The following is a 17,707-nucleotide window of genomic DNA, read 5'->3' as shown; positions in this document are numbered from 1 at the left end:
CATTGAATTTCCATGTGTTATTTTTCCAAAGCTTTTCTAACACACTATATTCGAGCGCTCCAAAACCTTAAGGCATTTCTATTATTACCGCCACTAACGTGACTGCGAGCATCGCACTGTGGTTTTCGCTAGAGTTGGCTTAAAAAGACGCCAAGGAGGAACGCTATAGTTTAGCTAGACATGTAAATTAATCATCTGGAATGGCGGCAAGGCCGTGAGGTGATGATTATTTGGCAAGCTATAGAAGACCCCCCCCCCAAAAAAAAAGAAAGAAAAACGGAAGACAGGCTTGAAGCTCTCGCTGTAGCTCTTGGCGACGTCACGAGATTTGAACAGCACCTGATCGGGACTAGTTCATCAATAAACGAGAAATACGTCGCATTCTAAAAGGACAAGACTCCCCCTAGTTGGTTGCAAAAACGTTTTTTCCCAAAAAGAAAGAAAAAAGAAAGATCGCCAAACATGCCAAAATGCTCCTTGACATATACCGGAGGTGCGATTCCGACGCGAAATTAAAAAAGAAGGAAAAAGATATATGGACACTTCGCCCTTCTTTTCCTTCGTTAATAACCGACGAAATAAATATTTGAAATAATATTTGAAAATAAATAGTGCTCCAGGCTACAGTAACTTGGCGCTGTCCCTTCGTGCTCCTTTCACAGAAATAAGAAATAAGAAATAAGAGAGAGAGAGAGAGAGAGAGAGAGAACAGTATTTTATAAATTTATAAACGCTGAAAAGTGCAACAAGGTATCGTGTAGCACAGGTACCCGCTCGACGTAACAAGGAGCGACTACTCTCTGCTTCAAGTTGCGTGCACCATTGCGCAGGAAACGAGTGGTGTGCCCCGTAATCGACATCATCAACGACGAGACGCTTGCGTACGTGCGTAGCTTCGAGATGCATTGGGGAGCGTTCAACTGGGAGATGCACTTCCGCTGGTTCCCCGTCGGCCAGAGGGAGCTGACGCGGAGGAAAGGGAACTCGACAATGCCTTTCAGGTGAGCCGTTTGCTAGCAGACTTCTCGTGTGGCTCAAAAAGAAAGAAAGAAAGAGGGAAAGAAAGAAAGAAAGAAAGAAAGAAAGAAAGAAAGAAAGAAAGAAAGAAAGAAAGGTGGCTCAAACTAAGCGCTCGCGTTACGTGCAAACTGGCCAGACTATTTGCAGCTGCTGCAAATTTTCCTTGAACAAAAATGGCCTCATAAGAGAAGGATGCTGTGTAAAGTTCTCGCATAACGCGTACGCCATAAAAGAGTACAGTCAGTTTCATTCTGGAAGCGCTGCGTCGTTTTCCTTTTACATCTGCAGGCGCACACTAATGAACATGGCGCATTGACACAGCCATGGACATGCGACCAAAAACGAAGCGTATGCAGGCGCGTGCCAATAGGCACAGTAAATGGAGAATGACTTCTGCCGCGTCTCGGTCTTGATTGATTAATCTGATGACACTGGAAATGTCGACAGCTTTCGTAGCTGGCTTTTCCTCAACATTTGATTGTGTAATGAATGTACAGAGATGACACGAGCAAAGGAACACACACACGCACAAACAATAGCGAGCACCTTTAGCATCGACGGGCTTGAACCGATGAGCAATATCCAGTGGGCGCAACAAGACACTTGAAACAAGATGTGCCAGACGCCACTCTAATCGAAGCCATCCGTTGTCTTAAACGTTGCGTTCTAATCTATTAGAGAGTTTTAGATCAGGGGGACGCAAACTTTGGGGCCCCAAGCGCTAGCGGGCCCCAACGCTTGCGTTTCCCTTATCTAAAACTCTCTATTGTTAAGCGTCCTCCACCTCATTTTAGACAGGAAGGGGCGGATGGATGAGCTCAGCTCAGTGGATGAGCTGCAGCATGCTGCTCTGCATTGGGGAAGGGCATCGCAAAAGAAGTGACGATAAGGAAGAGGGGAAAAAAGCGAACGTTATTAGTGCCTAAGCATTATTTGGCGAGTACCCAACTCTGTCTGTCCCGTGACGCCTTATATTGCAAAATAAATGCATAATTGGCCAAGTTAATATATGTAATCGGTGTAATAGTGTAACAGTAGATGAGGATAGACTGGTGACCTCGCCGTCGCCCCTCATGTTCATAACAAACAAAAATGAAGAAGTAGAAGAAGAAGAAAAGGAGAAAAGATCTGGTGTGGACAAAAAAAAAAAAAAGGAAAGAGACAAACCAGCTTGTGACGGCATTTCGGCTCAGTTGATACGACACACCTGCAAAACAAACGCATAATTAGTCAATTTAACACGTGTAATAGTTATAACGGTGTAATAGTAGAATGACTGACAGCGATAGGTAGATATGCACAATTTAGCAAGCAAACAATTTAGCAAGAGCGAAGTAGCAGCCGAACCAAAGAATGATTAGGCATTATCAGACAACTCACAGAGTTTCTGTAGCATTCTTTTGTTGTTGTTCTTGTGTCGCGTTTGAGCAATCACGCTACTCGTGTTTTCGATTCAATTCAGTATACATGTAGTTATGGTGCCGTGGTTTACAAAGAAAACACGCGCAATGTCTCACAGGACGCCCGTGATGGCTGGCGGCTTGTTCTCCATCGAGCGGGAGTACTTCTACGAGATGGGCTCGTACGACGACCAGATGGACATCTGGGGAGGCGAGAACATGGAGATCTCCTTCCGGGTGAGCGAGCGCACAGCACCACTGTACAGGCGTGGGGATTCCGAGTTACGTTGAACGGTGGCAGCCTTGTCTTGCGCAAGCTGACCCCGCGTTACGCCTGCAAGTGCATGAGCGCAAAATCACAAATGCGAATTTCGCCCACACGGGTGCAGTGTGCCGAGGCTGGAATTTAGAAAGAAAAATAGCACCAGGTGGAAAAAGAAAGCGAACTAGCGATGAGGTAGGCGTCAACAGGCATGTGGAAAATCTGCCACCTGCGACGCAAGATGATAAACAATAAACGTTCTTATGCGCACTTGACGAAAGTTTTCGTATTATACGTGTTATACGGATCTAGATTTTTTTGTTATGCAAGGACCACCATGTGGTATTATACTCTCTTTTTTTTCGTTAGTGCATAAAAGCCGGGCCAAGCCAATAAGCTGTTTAATGAGTCGGACACAAGCGATCGGAGATACGTGCATTTAAATAATCCTTTGCAGATGAAAAATAGCATTGTGATATTAGGTGAGTTTGTATGCTCATAATCCCGATTCAAATCCAGTGCGGAGACTAAGCTATGCCACCAGAAATGGTATTCTAGCCGCAGAACAAAAAGCTGGAGCACGTAGTTACATATGTGAGGAAGTTTTACGCCCGTATTGCTAAATGCTCAGTCGCGCGATCCTGCAACAAGAAGTCTTCCAAATTGGTTTCTTTTGAGCTCGGAAAGGAACATTCATGAATGTTACATCTATGCAAATTAATGGTGGCGTTCACTTGCCTACGTGACTACACATCGCGTTATACGGGCGAGCTCTTCAATTTACTTTTGAAGTCTTCATGCTGCTAAAGAGAAACGGCAAAGAGAACCTGTGAGGAAATTCAGCGTAATGCACCAGCCCCGAAATCTAATTCGTACTTGTAAACAAGCGACTGGGGATCAGATGGTAGGCTTTTACGTTTCTTAGGAGCAAATACCTGAAAAATATGATCCAACGAGTGCTATGGGGGAATTTCTTGGAAAGAAAGGAAAGCGTCATGTGAAAAGTGAGCCTTTAAAAGCACGCAATGATTTCCAAGTTCAATCTTCAGCAGACGCTGGAGCCAACGCTGAGATCTCGCAAGGCTGCAGAAGCTTATGCGAGGACAATTAGACGCCTAGAAAAAGTTCAACGCCGGCTGCCGCCCGTTCTATACAAAGTTCGTTGCCAATTTCGAAATTATTTACGCGTTTCCGAATTTTACCACGAAGTCTTTGGATCTTCTTTAGTATTTACACGAAGTCTGCTCGACTCCTGCAAAGTTTCACTTCGATGCGACTTCTCTTCCACCTGTAGCGATCATTCGGAAATCGCAAGCGCACTCCTGCCCCACGAGTGCCGATGAGATGTCTTAACAGCGGAGGCTGTCACGTGTTTACGGGCATAGAGGACTATGATTCGTTGTACGAGTCAGCAAAGTATTGTTAACAAGCAAGAAAACCACTTCGTGTTTCGCTTCGTTGCAGATGACGTGTCCGCTTTGAAGATGATTGGCAGGTGAGCGATGATTACAATATCTATGGTCCCATCCAGCAGAGATAACAACAGCCAGGTGCCGGCCCATGGCGTTCGCGAAAGCGATTCGGTTCCTGAGTACAGAATACGGCCCCAGGACGAAACAATAAGCCAGCAGATTTTCGCTGAAAGCGTTCTTAACAGTTCCCGTTATAACGATATAAAAAGGGAAATGGCAGGGTCAGGGGCTTTGAGCTACGAATTGTGCGCGACTCGGAGGGATATATATATACAACGCGATAACGAGCGCTCTCCCTCTTCCACAACAACCACTGCAGATCTGGCAGTGCGGCGGTTCCGTGGAGGTGGTGCCGTGCTCTCACGTGGGTCACCTGTTCCGGCGCACGTCACCATACACGTTCCCCAAGCCGGGGGGCGTGGGCAAGGTGCTGTTCGCCAACCTCGCCAGAGTAGCGGCCGTCTGGATGGACGAGTGGGCAAACTTCTACTTCAACATCAACCGCGGTGAGCGCGAACGCACGTCGATCGCCACGGGGACACGGTCGATACTGTACGCGTCTACGATGCTGTGTCCTATATTACCAGAGGGTCGGCGATGTGTGCTTTGTAAGACTTCGTGTTGACGTCGCGTGAATACCGGCGTTTTCAGAGTTGCAAAATTTTTTGCAGGAAGTTGTTTCGCTCGAACTCCGTGATCGTATTTTTTTTGTCGCATTTACGGTTAGTCAAGAAAGCCAGCGTTGTCGTCTTTCTAAGAACCCCCAGACTTCAGAGATTATTTCATTCACTTAACCCATTTACTGCCTTTGTGCCATTACACGTCATAAACCATAATAAACATCCAATTACCGCACGCAATAATCCTCAACTCTTGAGAGATCTATCGCGAGCTGTGTACGGTGCACATGAGGACAGCCAGCGCTTAAGTTGTACCATCGCACGTAAAAGGCTATCACCCGTAAACGACTGCGATGCACCACACTATACAAAGCGTTTACTATAGAGGTGTATAATTTTACATAGAACGCGTTTATTGTGGTGTCAACGAATGTCAGCAAAGGTCGGTTGCTTCCCACTTCTCACACACACTCTTTGTGTGGTGAAGCCAACTTCACAACAATTTGCGCACGCTTGCATGCAGGAACGACCTCCGTGATGTGTCGAAAGAGATAGTATCTGTAGAGTATCGCCAGTAATAAGAACGCTGTGTGCGACATTACGACCACGCTATACAGAGCGTTCGGTGTAAAAATAGAAACATGTAAAGCAAAGCTGGTTTCTCCCCACTAGTACTCTCATTGTGGTGAAGCCAGATTTTCAGCAATCTACGTGCGGCCACATGCAGGGGGGACGTATACTCACTCGGTCGATCACTTTCGGCGATACTATCGCCTTCGCGTGACGTAGTGCTCAACCAGCCAATCAGATGATCCGGTTTTGCTCAACCAGCCAGTAAGCATGCACTGAAAGTGATATCGCCGAAAGTGACCGTGCGAGAATACGACTACAGGAACGGCCTCTGCGACGTGTCGAAAGAGAGAGCATCTGCAGGATATCACCTATGAAAACGCTGCTGTGCGCGGCAGTTAAAAAACAAACAAACAAGTAAAGTAGGTTTACCCCGCAAGTACTTTTGCTGTGGTGAAGCCAGATTTGTAGAGCTACTTCGCGAGATTAGGATGGATGGATGGATGGATGGATAGATGGATAGATGGATAGATAGATAGATAGATAGATAGATAGATAGATAGATAGATAGATAGATAGATAGATAGATAGATAGATAGATAGATAGATAGATAGATAGATAGATAGATAGATAGATAGATAGATAGATAGATAGATAGATTAGATAGATAGATAGCTAGATAGATAGATAGATAGATAGATAGATAGATAGATAGATAGATAGATAGATAGATAGATAGATAGATAGATAGATAGATAGATAGATAGATAGATCTTTATTGACAAGCAGTGTGGTTAGCCGGGCAGGAAAAGGTGGGCACAAGAATATAAAGAAGATAATCAAGAGAAAAAGGTGCAGGCCTTGCAATCATATTGCGACCGGCCTACGCGGGCACGCAGGGACAACTTGCACGGAGAGTCGTAGGCTGTACCATCTTCAGGCTGTCGCCCGTGAACGACTGCTAGGCACGAAAGTACGACCACGCTATACAAGGCGGCCAGTGTAAAATTGTAACAAATATAAAGATGGTTTCTCCACAAGAAGGATCTTGTTGTGGTGAAGCCACATTTCCGGAAAGTTGCGTACGCTCGCAAGCACCTCCGTGTCGCGTCGCAAGTGGTAGCATCTATACTAGCTATAGAAAATAAAAAGACCGCTCTTCGCGAAAGTACTACCACGCTACAAAGAGCGTTTAGCGCAGTTAACATTATTTAACTGAAAATAAATACAGCAGCTGCACAATTATATAGATACGGACGAGAAAGAAGAAGTCGCCAGTGGGAGCGGAAGCTTCTCGGCTCCATCGATTTATGAGTGTTTCCGCAGTTATTTTGCGTCCTACACACGAAAGCGGCATATCATCTGAAAGATAAAGTCATCGCGAACCCAGGGATACCAACTTTTTGGGTGAGCGTGAACTTTGCGAGTTTTTACGGCATGAAAATCACACGAGTCCCGTGTGAGCGAGGCCAGGCCTAACGACGGTTAGGCCTGGCGCATCCTTCGCTGGACTCGGGGTTTGAACGAAATACCACCGAGATGGAGATAGACGAGGCAGGAACTGGGGAGACCCCGGATAACGGACCCAACGACGCAAAACGCGTTTCCGTGGGAGAAGACGCTGAAGGCGTTGTGGACGGTTGGGTCGAAGTTACACACAGAAGAAGGCACCGCACGAATGCTACCCAGATGGCGGGAAAGGACGACACCCGCTCGCGAAGCCCGATGTCCCGAGGCGGCCGAAGCATAGTGAACAAAGTTCTACGAGCAAGTAGGATGCCCAGACTACCCAGGAATGATATCAAGATAATTGTTCGACCGAAAGACGGGCTGAATATAAGGAACACGTGCGGAACGAGTCTCGACGAGGCGATACGCAAAGAAGCGGTAGTGGGCGACGACGAGATGATCACGATCTGTCCCAATGCCATGCAAAACATGCTGGTGATAAGCACACCGGACGAGACAACTGCGACGAAAATCGCTAAGATCAAGGTTTTGACGATCAACGGAAAGAGGCACGAGACCGACGCGTACGTTTCGGCGCCCGAGCAAATGGCAAAAGGGATTATCCGCAACATTCCCATGAAGTATACGCAAGACCAGCTCATGCATGCTCTGGTGAACTCGAGAAACCCCTCTTTAACATACGCCAAGCGGCTCGGCAGTACGACCACCGTGATATTGCTGTATGAGGGAAACAGAGTCCCCACATGGGCTTACTTCAATAGCATCATGATAAGAGTATCATTGTATAGGAAACAGATTGACTTTTGCAAAGAGTGCGGCAGGCTCGGCCACCGACCCGACGTATGCCCTAGACCGGAAATCAAACTATGCCCGGCCTGCGGGTCGAAGAACCCGAGCATCGAACGCGAGTGCACGCCCAAGTGCCGGATCTGCGGCGAGGCGCACCCCACGGCCGACCGAATGTGCAAGGCCAAATATAAGTTGCCACACATAGTGAAGGAGAGAAGGTGGCGGGCGAGAAGCAGAGAAGAAAAGGAACACACATTGGAAGGAGGAAAGACCCCTCAGCGGACCCTATCACCATCGGGGTACAGTATGGCGCAGGGAAAAGGCCAAAGTCGCTCGAGATCCGGATCCCTCTCGCCGATAAGAAGACGTAGCCGAAGTCGTAACAAACCTAAGAACAGAAGTCGAAGCCGGAGTCGGAGTGGAAGCCGCAGCCGAAACCGAAACCGCCCCATGCCAGACAGCGTGCGGGCCACACATGGCGAGATACAGACAGGGCCGCGCAAGGTCACCTGGTCCGACATAGTCGCGGAAAGAAATGGATACTCTGTAGAGAGCACCCCCCTTTCTGGCAGCACGAGGGAAGCCCCCGACTCCCTCCTGGCGGCGAGGATGGAGAAAATGGAGCGAGAGAATAAGGAACTTCTAGAAGCGCTGGGCAGGGCCAGAAAGCAGAACGAACAATCAGCGAGGAAAATCGACGAGCTACAACAGACGCTCAGCGAAATCTTGAAGGGCATGAGAGAATCCCCTCATGAGAGGAACTCCTCTTTCACCTCCCGCGAGGCCGCCGAGCGATGCGGTGCGACCGCGACAGGAGGCGAAGTAGGCCAGATAGACATGTGTTGCGGCGAAGAAGAAGCGCCGGCAGCGGCGGGCTCCAAGCGCAAGGGCACAAGCGATACGCCACCTACGGAAGACACTTTGGACCACGCACAAGCACTGAAGAGTCCCAGGTCAGGAGCCAGAAAGATAGACGCGATCGAAGAGATGGTGAACAAACTGACGGACAAGACGGAGCGAATGTTTGACATACTCCTGACAAGGCTGAACGAATCCGACGCGGGACGGAACGCGCAGTACGCAGCGGTTAACACCCAGCTCGCGGCCATGAATCAGCGAATCGAAGATCTGGAACACGGGACGATGCAGCTGAAGCAACAGCAACATAACCACCACTTGCCTGGAAGGGCCGGGGTACCATCGTCACAAGCGGTAAACGCACCGACCATCCTCGCCTGCGACAACAACGCCAACACCACACGCACCGGGGCAGGAGGGACGCACGGACAGTTGTGTCCTCCCAACACCTCTGCATAACAATCATGGCTGTGTCCCGCAAGTCCGACAATAGACGCATAGTCTGGCAGTGGAATTGCAGGGGCTTCAAAAACAAGAAAGCAACGATGGTGCAATACATGAAAACGCTTGCCAATAACAAACTTCCTGTCGGGATTGCCTTGCAAGAACCTTTCGATCGGGCCCAGCTCCCGGGTTATGTGACGTGCGGTCCCCCCTACGAATCCATGGGGAGGGACGCCAAGGTGTGCACCCTGGTTAAGCGCGGGATGGCCTTCATCGAACACGAACTCGTGCTCCACGAAGAGTCGGACATAGACCATGTACTGATCGAAGTCGTGCCGAGTATTGGAAGTAGGAAAACCGGCCTTTTCGTGCTCAACGTATATAGCTCCCCCTCGCAAAGATACCGCACTCACACTTTCGACGCCCTCTTTCGCGAAGCGATGTCCAAGGCCGCCTCCAGTCCCTTGCTGATATGCGGAGACTTCAATGCGCCGCACACGCAATGGGGATACGGAGCCGACTCGCCGAAAGGGAAGAGGCTAGCCGGACTGTTGGACGAGCTCGGCCTGACTGTACTCAACGAACCTGCTTCGCACACCAGGATCGGACAGGGAGTGTGCCGCGACACGTCCCCCGACCTCTCCGTCTGGTCAGGCGCGGGCGTGGTCACTTGGTCGAACTCCTTCGAGGACCTGGGGAGTGACCACAGGATCCTGTGCGTGACCGTGGGAGAGGATGAAAGCGAAGAGGGCGTCTGCCGAAAGGCGAGAATCGTAGACTGGGACAGATTCCAGAAAAATAGAGAGCAAGACAAGAAGGTGGGCCCGATCAAAGACATCAGCGAATGGTGCAGAGTACTACTCGCGGACGTAGAGAAAGCCACCGATGAGGTAGAATGGACGGACTGGCGACAAGAACCACCCAAAGAGGCAGACAGGTCCCGCGGAGCCGTGGGCGACGGCGCTCCCCAACCGTCCAGAGTGGACAGCCGGCTGGCACATCTTGTTGCGGCCAAGAAATCCATGCAACGGAGAGCGAGTAGGCAAAAACTCAACAGGAAGATACGCAAGAAGATCGCCGAAATCAACCGGGAGATCGAGACGCATTGCGCCCGCCTGTGCGAGCAAGAATGGCAGGATCTGTGCGACACGATGAACGGGAACATGAGCGCTGGACGCACCTGGAAGATTCTCAGGCACCTGCTCGACCCGGCAAGTACGAGAACGGCGACCCGTACAGAGATGGCCGAGCTGCGACACAAGTACAAGGACGACCCAGAGGCCTTCGCGGAAGAGATCGTGCAGACGCACCTCGCACGCCCGGAAGGGCAGAGTCACCCAGAGTACTGCGGGGCTCCCAACGAGGAGCTGGACGCGGACTTTTCCGTGCAGGAAATTAGAACGGTCCTCCAGCTACTGATGACCAACTCGGCGCCCGGTCCTGACAGGATCACCAACAAAATCCTGAGGAACCTGAACGACGACGCCATCGAGAAGCTCTGCTAGTACATCAACGCGTGCTGGAAGGAGGGCCAAATTCCGCAAGAGTGGAAGACCGCGGACGTTATACTGATACCAAAGCCGGGCAAACCGCTGGAGGTCCGAAACATGAGGCCGATCTCCCTCACGTCCTGCGTCGGGAAAGTGATGGAGCATGCCTGCCTTAACAGGGTGACGACGCTGCTCGAGAAGCAGGACGCCTTCGGCACCCACATCATCGGTTTCCGGAAGGGACTTTCAACGCAGGACGCCATGCTGCAGATCAAGGAACAGGTCGTGAACGCTCCGAGCACGCACGTGCGCGCCCTACTCGGGCTAGACCTCAAGAGCGCCTTCGACACTGTGAAGCACATGGCCATACTGGACAAGATCAGCCGACTTGATCTCGGGGCGAGGTTCCACCGATATGTCAGCAGCTTCCTGAATGGGCGCGAGGCGACAGTCAAGATCGGCGGGGCCCCACCACGAACGGTCCGAATGGGTGGTGCGGGAACGCCGCAGGGCTCCGTACTCTCCCCCATGCTTTTCAACCTCGTCATGATCGGCCTGCCGGAGCGTCTTGACGCGATAGAGGGTATCAATCATACGATATACGCAGATGACGTGACGGTGTGGACCACGGAGAACACGAGCGTCGGCGAAATGCAAGACCGACTGCAGCGGGCCGTCCGGGAGGTGGAGCGGCACCTCGAAGACACGGGACTCATCTGCTCACCCGACAAGTCGGAGATCCTGCTCCACAGGCCGCGCAAGAAAGGGCCCCTTCCGCAGGCCGTGCTAGACGCTCGTCGTTTGGGCGTCCGCGTCACGACGAGGGAGGATACCCGAATACCGACGGTGTCCCGCCTTCTCCATGGCAGTCGTAGATACAAAGGGAACGATCCGAGTCACGGCATCAGCGAGGCTGCCGTCGGCCGAAGCAGCGGAAGAGATGGCCATAGCCCTCGCGTTACTCCACGGAGGTGCGGAGGATAACTTGATCATCAGCGACTCCAAGTCAGTGATTCGGAATTACACCAAAGGTTGGGTGTCCGCGGATGTGGCACGCATGCTCAACGCCCGGGTCGGGGACTTCGGATCCGGCACGATTACAAACAAGTCCCTCAAGTGGTTCCCCGCGCACGTCGGGGAGCTTGGCAGTAACAACAACAACAGTCACGACAATAATGACATCAACAATGCTAACGGCCGAAGACGCAACGACACTCCACCCAACCACAACGAGCGCGCCCACCTCGTCGCGAGGCAGCTTACCCGCCGCGACGCGGTCACCCAGAGGGCAGCCGCTGCCGTTGTTGTGCGGGACCCCAGCGGAGGAGTGACGGCGACGGCGGCTGCCACCCCGTCTGGCGCGGCCGCTGTTGTTACCAATACAACACAAATCGCGGCGGACGGAGCTGAGGATCACGCGGACGCCGACTGCGATGTCAAGGAGTTTCCGGCAACGTACCGGGAGGTGCTTGGTCACTATAGGAAAGAACGAAGAAAATATCCACAACCCCACGGGCGCCTAGACAGGTCCCAGGCGATCGACCTGAGACGGTTGCAGACGGGCACTTTCACCAACCCCTACCACCTGCACCGCCTGTGGCCCGCGCTGCATCCGTCGCCCGGCTGCCCGTGGTGCGAGCACGAACGGGCCGATATGGCCCATGTGCTTTGGGAATGCCGACGCCACGTGGAACAAGGACGAAGAGGAAGGGGGAATACAACAGCAGAACCCTCTGAAGCGGGGCGCCTCGCTGAGAGATGGCAAGCCGCCCTCCTCAGCGAGGCACCCGAAGACCAGGAGTGGGCCGTCCAGCGGGCCAGGGCCGTTGCCGAGGATCTCGAAAGATTTTCCTCGGGCGATGGACCCCTGGCAGCCTAGCCCCGGGCACCAACATCAACAACCGTTGGACAAATAAAGTTTATTCCTATCCTATCCACAATTATATATGCGGAACATTAGTATTTGGCCGAGCGAACAAATGTTTTTCGTACACATTAAAAAGAAGGATCCGCAGGTGTTTACAAAATTTTCTTATCTATGATTGCAATTATGAACGTTTTAAACAATATATACATTGCAATCTTCAAGGCGATCGTAGTCCGAGGTTGACTATTTTTGTACAAGACCCCTTAAAATATGTGTGGTTTCAATTTCGGGTTATTTTCCTACGCGTGTACTGGCTCACGTAACTGGTCGCACCCGCGATTTCGTGAACAGAAGATACTAGTAGGCGAATACCCAACTCCGCGACCACGGGCATAGCATAAGAACACATGTTGTGTAAGAATACTTGCGCCAACCTATTACAAAGGCGCACATGTGGGCATTTACTATATGCAAACGCATATCTGGCTGAGCGTGTTCGTTGTGTCCTGGTTTTCGCAGAGATGAGGAAGAGTTACACCCCGCAAGATGTGGCAGAGCGCAAGAAGCTTCGAGAAAAACTGCACTGCAAGAGCTTCCGTTGGTATCTGGAGAACGTATGGCCGGAAAACTTCCTGCCCGGTGACAGCAGATTCTTCGGAAAGGTACGCGGTAGCTGCATCACCAGGAACCACACAAGAAAAAAGAATGAGAAAGAAAAAAGGAGAGAAAACAAGCTTGCGGATGGTTGTGTTCACGCTTTTGAAAAACGTACGAGTCGAAAGGAGACGCACGACTGAGACAGGAAAACAACAATCTACAGGGCCATAAGTCGTCTCCAGTCTAAATTTGCCGGTATATGCACGGACAAAAAATAACAATAAAAAATTTAAAAAATAATAAGGAAAGCACGCGTGAACGTTTAAGATACTAGTAACGCGCAAAAAATCGTTCTGGGTTATTGTTCACAACATAGTGATAAATTGGGACAGTGAAAGAGACAAGGACGAGTGGAACAGGACGATGTGTTCATGTCGAACGGCGTCTCGTTCCTCTCACCCTCCGAGTTTATCGCGCAGTTGTTAATAACGAACGCGTGAAGACTGCAGGATCCAGTTTTAGGATCTCCCGACAACTCACATGTGCCTATAAATCTGTATTGCAATTCAAACTGAACGCTACGGCCTCCAGCGCGCTCTAATCTTGTAATATGCACCGTCCACATCTCGGGAACTGATTCTCGCAGTCAAGTGCTTTCGTGTTTACGCCAATAACTTTCCCTTTCACGAAACTTCCTCCACCTTGTGAATTTCCGCAGGCCTTGTTTGGTTAAACTGCATGCTTCTGTGTTCGAGTGGGCTGCAATTCGAGTGCCTCACATCTTTCCAGGTGAGAAACAGGAAGAGCGGGAAGTGCTTCGTGCGGCCGAGCTCCAAGAGTTATCACCAGCCGGTTGGGAAGGTCGTGCTTGAAGAATGTTCGCTTACACACTACCCTATGCAGGTACGCATCCTCAACAAACTTCACAATTGTGCGATCGACAATTTTAGACAGACAGCGTTAAAAAGGAAGAAGAAAAAGAAAGAGGAGGGGGAAGGTTACGAAATTGAGCGATGACAGCTGACTTCGTTCCCTATTTTTTATTCTTTTTGCGTTGCTTCGTTACACTTAAATGTACGCTCAATCCAATACGCTTTCTTACAGAATTATCAGTGAAGCTGTATAGAAGTTGCTGTATAAATGGATATGCAATCTTCTCATTTTTTTTAAGAGAAAGAAGAAAAAGAAAACACTGTTGTAATCACAGCCACATTTTCATATATCGGGCAAGGCCCCGTGTAATCGAATAAAAGTTTGTAGAGTAGAAATGTTAGCAACATGTAGTTTGTAAGAGCGGCAGGTCAGTCCGGCGGTTTGCGCGTAACGCTTCTTGAAAGCTAAGGTGACGCAGCATTCACAATTTGCGCTTTGTTGACGCTTTGTTCTCTCGCAGTACTTCGTGCTCACCGAAGAAGGTTTCCTAATGACCGACGAAGCCATCTGTCTCGACTCGCCGGAGTCTCAAGCCAACACCAACGTGGTCATGATCGCCTGCAATAACCTACCCCGGCAGAAGTGGTGCTACGATCCTAAGGTAAAACCCACATACCACAAGCCGCGTGCGTTTTAATTTGTATAGTTAGTCGCTCCCAAAATCAGGACGACGCTTAAAGCGTGATCATCGCTTTTATAAAGTCCAAATAATTTCCAACGGGCGCATCGGGGTGCATTTCTAGATGACGTCACAGCCCCCTTTTTGCTGCCCTTTGAATCGGCGGAGGGAGCACAAAAAACTGGGTGCTACTTCCATTAGCCAGTCATAATATTATGTGACCTCTTCAACACTTGAGCCTCCACGCCCAAAGTTGTATTCCTTGGTTGAAGGAATATCACCAAAAGACGAAGCTTGCTTGCAGCGTATTTTGTTTGCCAGGGACGAGCTGCACTCGTCATGTCTTTTGCTATGGAGCACGAGGTCGAGGGTTAAACTCCTGGCCCACGCGGCCACAGTCCCAAGGAGGGCTAAATGCAAAAAACGCTCGTATACTTAGGTTTAGGTACACGTTAAAAGAAATGCGGGTGGTCGAAATGAATCTGCAGCCCGATCGCTATACAGCGTCTCTCATAGCCCCATAGACTGACGTGGTATGTTAGGCCCCACGAATCACTCGTCGCGTCATATGCCTTGCGAATTTCTCTTACACGTTTGACCCCTTTTCTTGCTAACCAATTCGTATAATAACGTTTGAACCTCGCACGTGTGCCGAAGGAAACCTCCAGCGCTCTTAATGCGGACGCGTTTCACATATATTTCCAATGAATATAAGAGCCAATCGCGCTATATCGTATTTTCCAATCGGGATATGGCATAAAAAAAGTCATTCTGTATTGTGCACGCTTATTTTTTTCTTTTAAGAAAAACAGACTCGGCGTAACTGACTGATTAGTGGAGTTTAACATTTCACAGCCGGCACTGGCTCTATGAGAGACGCCGTAACGGGCGGGAGCTCTGTATTCATTTTTTGATCATCTGCGGCTTTCTTGACGTGCGCGGAAAGCACGGTGTACGCGAGCGCTTTTCGCATTGCGTCGGAATGCGGCCGCCGCGGCTGCAATCGAACTCGCAACCTAGTGCTCAGCGGCGGAATACCACAGCCATGGCGCCAACGCGGTGGGTGATATCTGTGTAGTTAACGGGTTAGGGATATGCAAAAAACCTGCGCAATAGAGCGCTTCAGGCTGAATCGCTCGAGTCATTGAATTTCATTCATTACATGCTAAATCAACACGACGGATCAGGCTCCTGTCCCATTGCAGTTCATAACACCACAGCTTTCTCTCCCTTATAATTAATGTGAGAGCATATGTCCTGTGAGGGCAGGAAAGCTGGCGTTGCTGTCGTCCGCAACGAGTGATACCAAAAATCAATGTGACGTCAGCAGCGTCTTGTGTGATGCCAGTAGTAATACAGAAGATAGTAAATGGTATAAGAACTTTAATTATAGGTAATTATGGGTAATTAATGTGATTTAAAGTGAATTAGAGTAAAGTGAATTAAAGTTAGAACAAGTTAGAGTAAAGTAAATGAAGGTGAATTAAAGCGGATTCAGGTGGATTAAAGTTGGTACAAATTACGAGCAAGGTGGATTAAAGCGGATTAAGGTGGATTAAGCTTTATACAAATTAGACCAAGCTTGATTAAAGTTGGTAAAAATTAGAGGAAAATGGACTAAGGTAGAGTTGTGAAGGACGCGTTACAATGTATGACGTCACCTATCATGGACGTAACCAATTAATTAGACAAGTCGTTATGCTTTCGCATTAAATTCACGTAATGGTACTTAAGTTACTGTCAATTTTTTTTCCTGTCCCAGACTGAAGAAATTGTGCACAAGACAAGTAAGCTCTGCCTCGACTTGCCCAGTCGACGCGGGCCGCAGGGCGTCCGCGTGCAGAAGTGCAACGGTGGGCGAAGCCAGAAGTGGATCATGGAGTCCGTCGACTGGAAGACACTCGCATAGACTGCCTTCCGGACTGCGTCGATGGCGTCGGAAATCGCTAGCGTTTGTCCCCCTTTAACGCTTTATTTCCGAACTCGACCAGGAAAAGCGACGTCAAAACGTCTTTCATTGTTACATTATGTTTAACACAGCGGAAACGTATTGACGCAAACGTGTGTCGCAGAAAAGAAAAAAAGAACCGTTTTCGAGCAAGCACCAGCGCTTGCGAAGTCAGCTGGTGACGCTGTGAGTTCGTGACCAATCATAACGCGCTGTAGAAGCGTTCTTGCTTTGCATGAGTCGTTCATTCGAAAAGAATGAAAAAAAAAGGCACAATAGTATTGCTGATGATTAAGTCTTGGCCGAGATGTTGCGGCAGCACATAAATGGAACAGAGTCGGTCATTGCAATACAGCTTCTTCGTACCTTGATTCGACATAGTGCCGCAAGATGTCGCCACCAGGGCTACTGCTAGCGTCTGCGTCTCCTGGCACACACTTGCGACAGTACGTCTCCGCTATGCGAAACCTCTCTATTAATTTATATGGAAGCACTTATTTCACACATCACACTTATTTGACTGTGTACATAGCACGACAATATAACATGCTCTAAGACCTCTTTCTATACATAGACCATCAGCGCCTCTTCCCGCAACGCGAATAGATTTTGTGAGTGCCATGTAAAATATTGACACGTGGACTTGTAGGTTACAGTGTCAATATGAAGCACGAGGTGAAGCACGAGAGGCAAGACCTATCGTTCAAGAACACGGTTGTTAGTGTCCCTAGGTATTTATGTACGTAAATAAATATTTTTTTTTACTCCAACACTTCCATTCTGTTACCAACTGCGAACACTGAAGTTCAGACGGAATGGCTATGGCAGCCGGGCTCTCCTGACCTATTGCTAATGAGCAAATATGTGTTCCTCATTGGGAAAGTGAACTGTCGGTTCGCAAGAAAACGCGCCGCGGTGGTCCCGTGGCGTTGTGCTGCAGAGATCGAGGTAGCGGGTCCGATACCCGCCACGGCGGCCGAATTGCGATAGCGGGCGAAACGCAAGAACTTCTGTGCACTTAGGTTTAGGCGCACGTTAAAGAACCTCAGGTGGTCAAAATTAACCCGGCATTTTTTACTACGGCGTACCTCATAACCAGACGGTTATTTAGGCACGTGAAACCCCAGAAATACGGGTGGTGCCACCACAACCCGGTTATCCACTCTGTTTACTACTTTCCTTTGTTTTTAAATCCTTGGTTCATTAAGTTACGTGAAGCACCCTGTATATGCCTTAGGCCACCAAGGCACTAATTCGCTTCTTGAAGACAATCGGACTAAACGAGCGCTTGTGACTATGTATGTGAGTGAAGATCTATGTGCCGGGTGCGCGCACAATAACTCTTCT

General features: G+C 49.5%; 1 protein-coding gene across 1 annotated transcript in view; it reads left to right on the top strand.

Annotated features, from left to right (window-relative positions):
- Positions 1–17,130, top strand: part of LOC126540739 (polypeptide N-acetylgalactosaminyltransferase 13-like) — a 38,897-nt gene extending 21,767 nt beyond the window's left edge. The window contains exons 6-12 of the mRNA XM_050187584.3: positions 831–1,001; positions 2,540–2,657; positions 4,474–4,660; positions 12,783–12,925; positions 13,650–13,763; positions 14,254–14,394; positions 16,175–17,130. Of these exons, the coding sequence (XP_050043541.2) occupies positions 831–1,001; positions 2,540–2,657; positions 4,474–4,660; positions 12,783–12,925; positions 13,650–13,763; positions 14,254–14,394; positions 16,175–16,321 (1,021 nt within the window). The 3' untranslated portion in view covers positions 16,322–17,130. The remainder of the gene's footprint in view (positions 1–830; positions 1,002–2,539; positions 2,658–4,473; positions 4,661–12,782; positions 12,926–13,649; positions 13,764–14,253; positions 14,395–16,174) is intronic.
- The last annotated feature ends 577 nt before the right edge of the window (positions 17,131–17,707 follow it).

Source organism: Dermacentor andersoni, chromosome 2 (assembly GCF_023375885.2).
Source record: "Dermacentor andersoni chromosome 2, qqDerAnde1_hic_scaffold, whole genome shotgun sequence".
Taxonomy (NCBI): domain Eukaryota; kingdom Metazoa; phylum Arthropoda; class Arachnida; order Ixodida; family Ixodidae; genus Dermacentor; species Dermacentor andersoni.
Note: the sequence above shows the minus strand (reverse complement) of the source record. Positions and strands in the feature narration are given on the sequence as shown.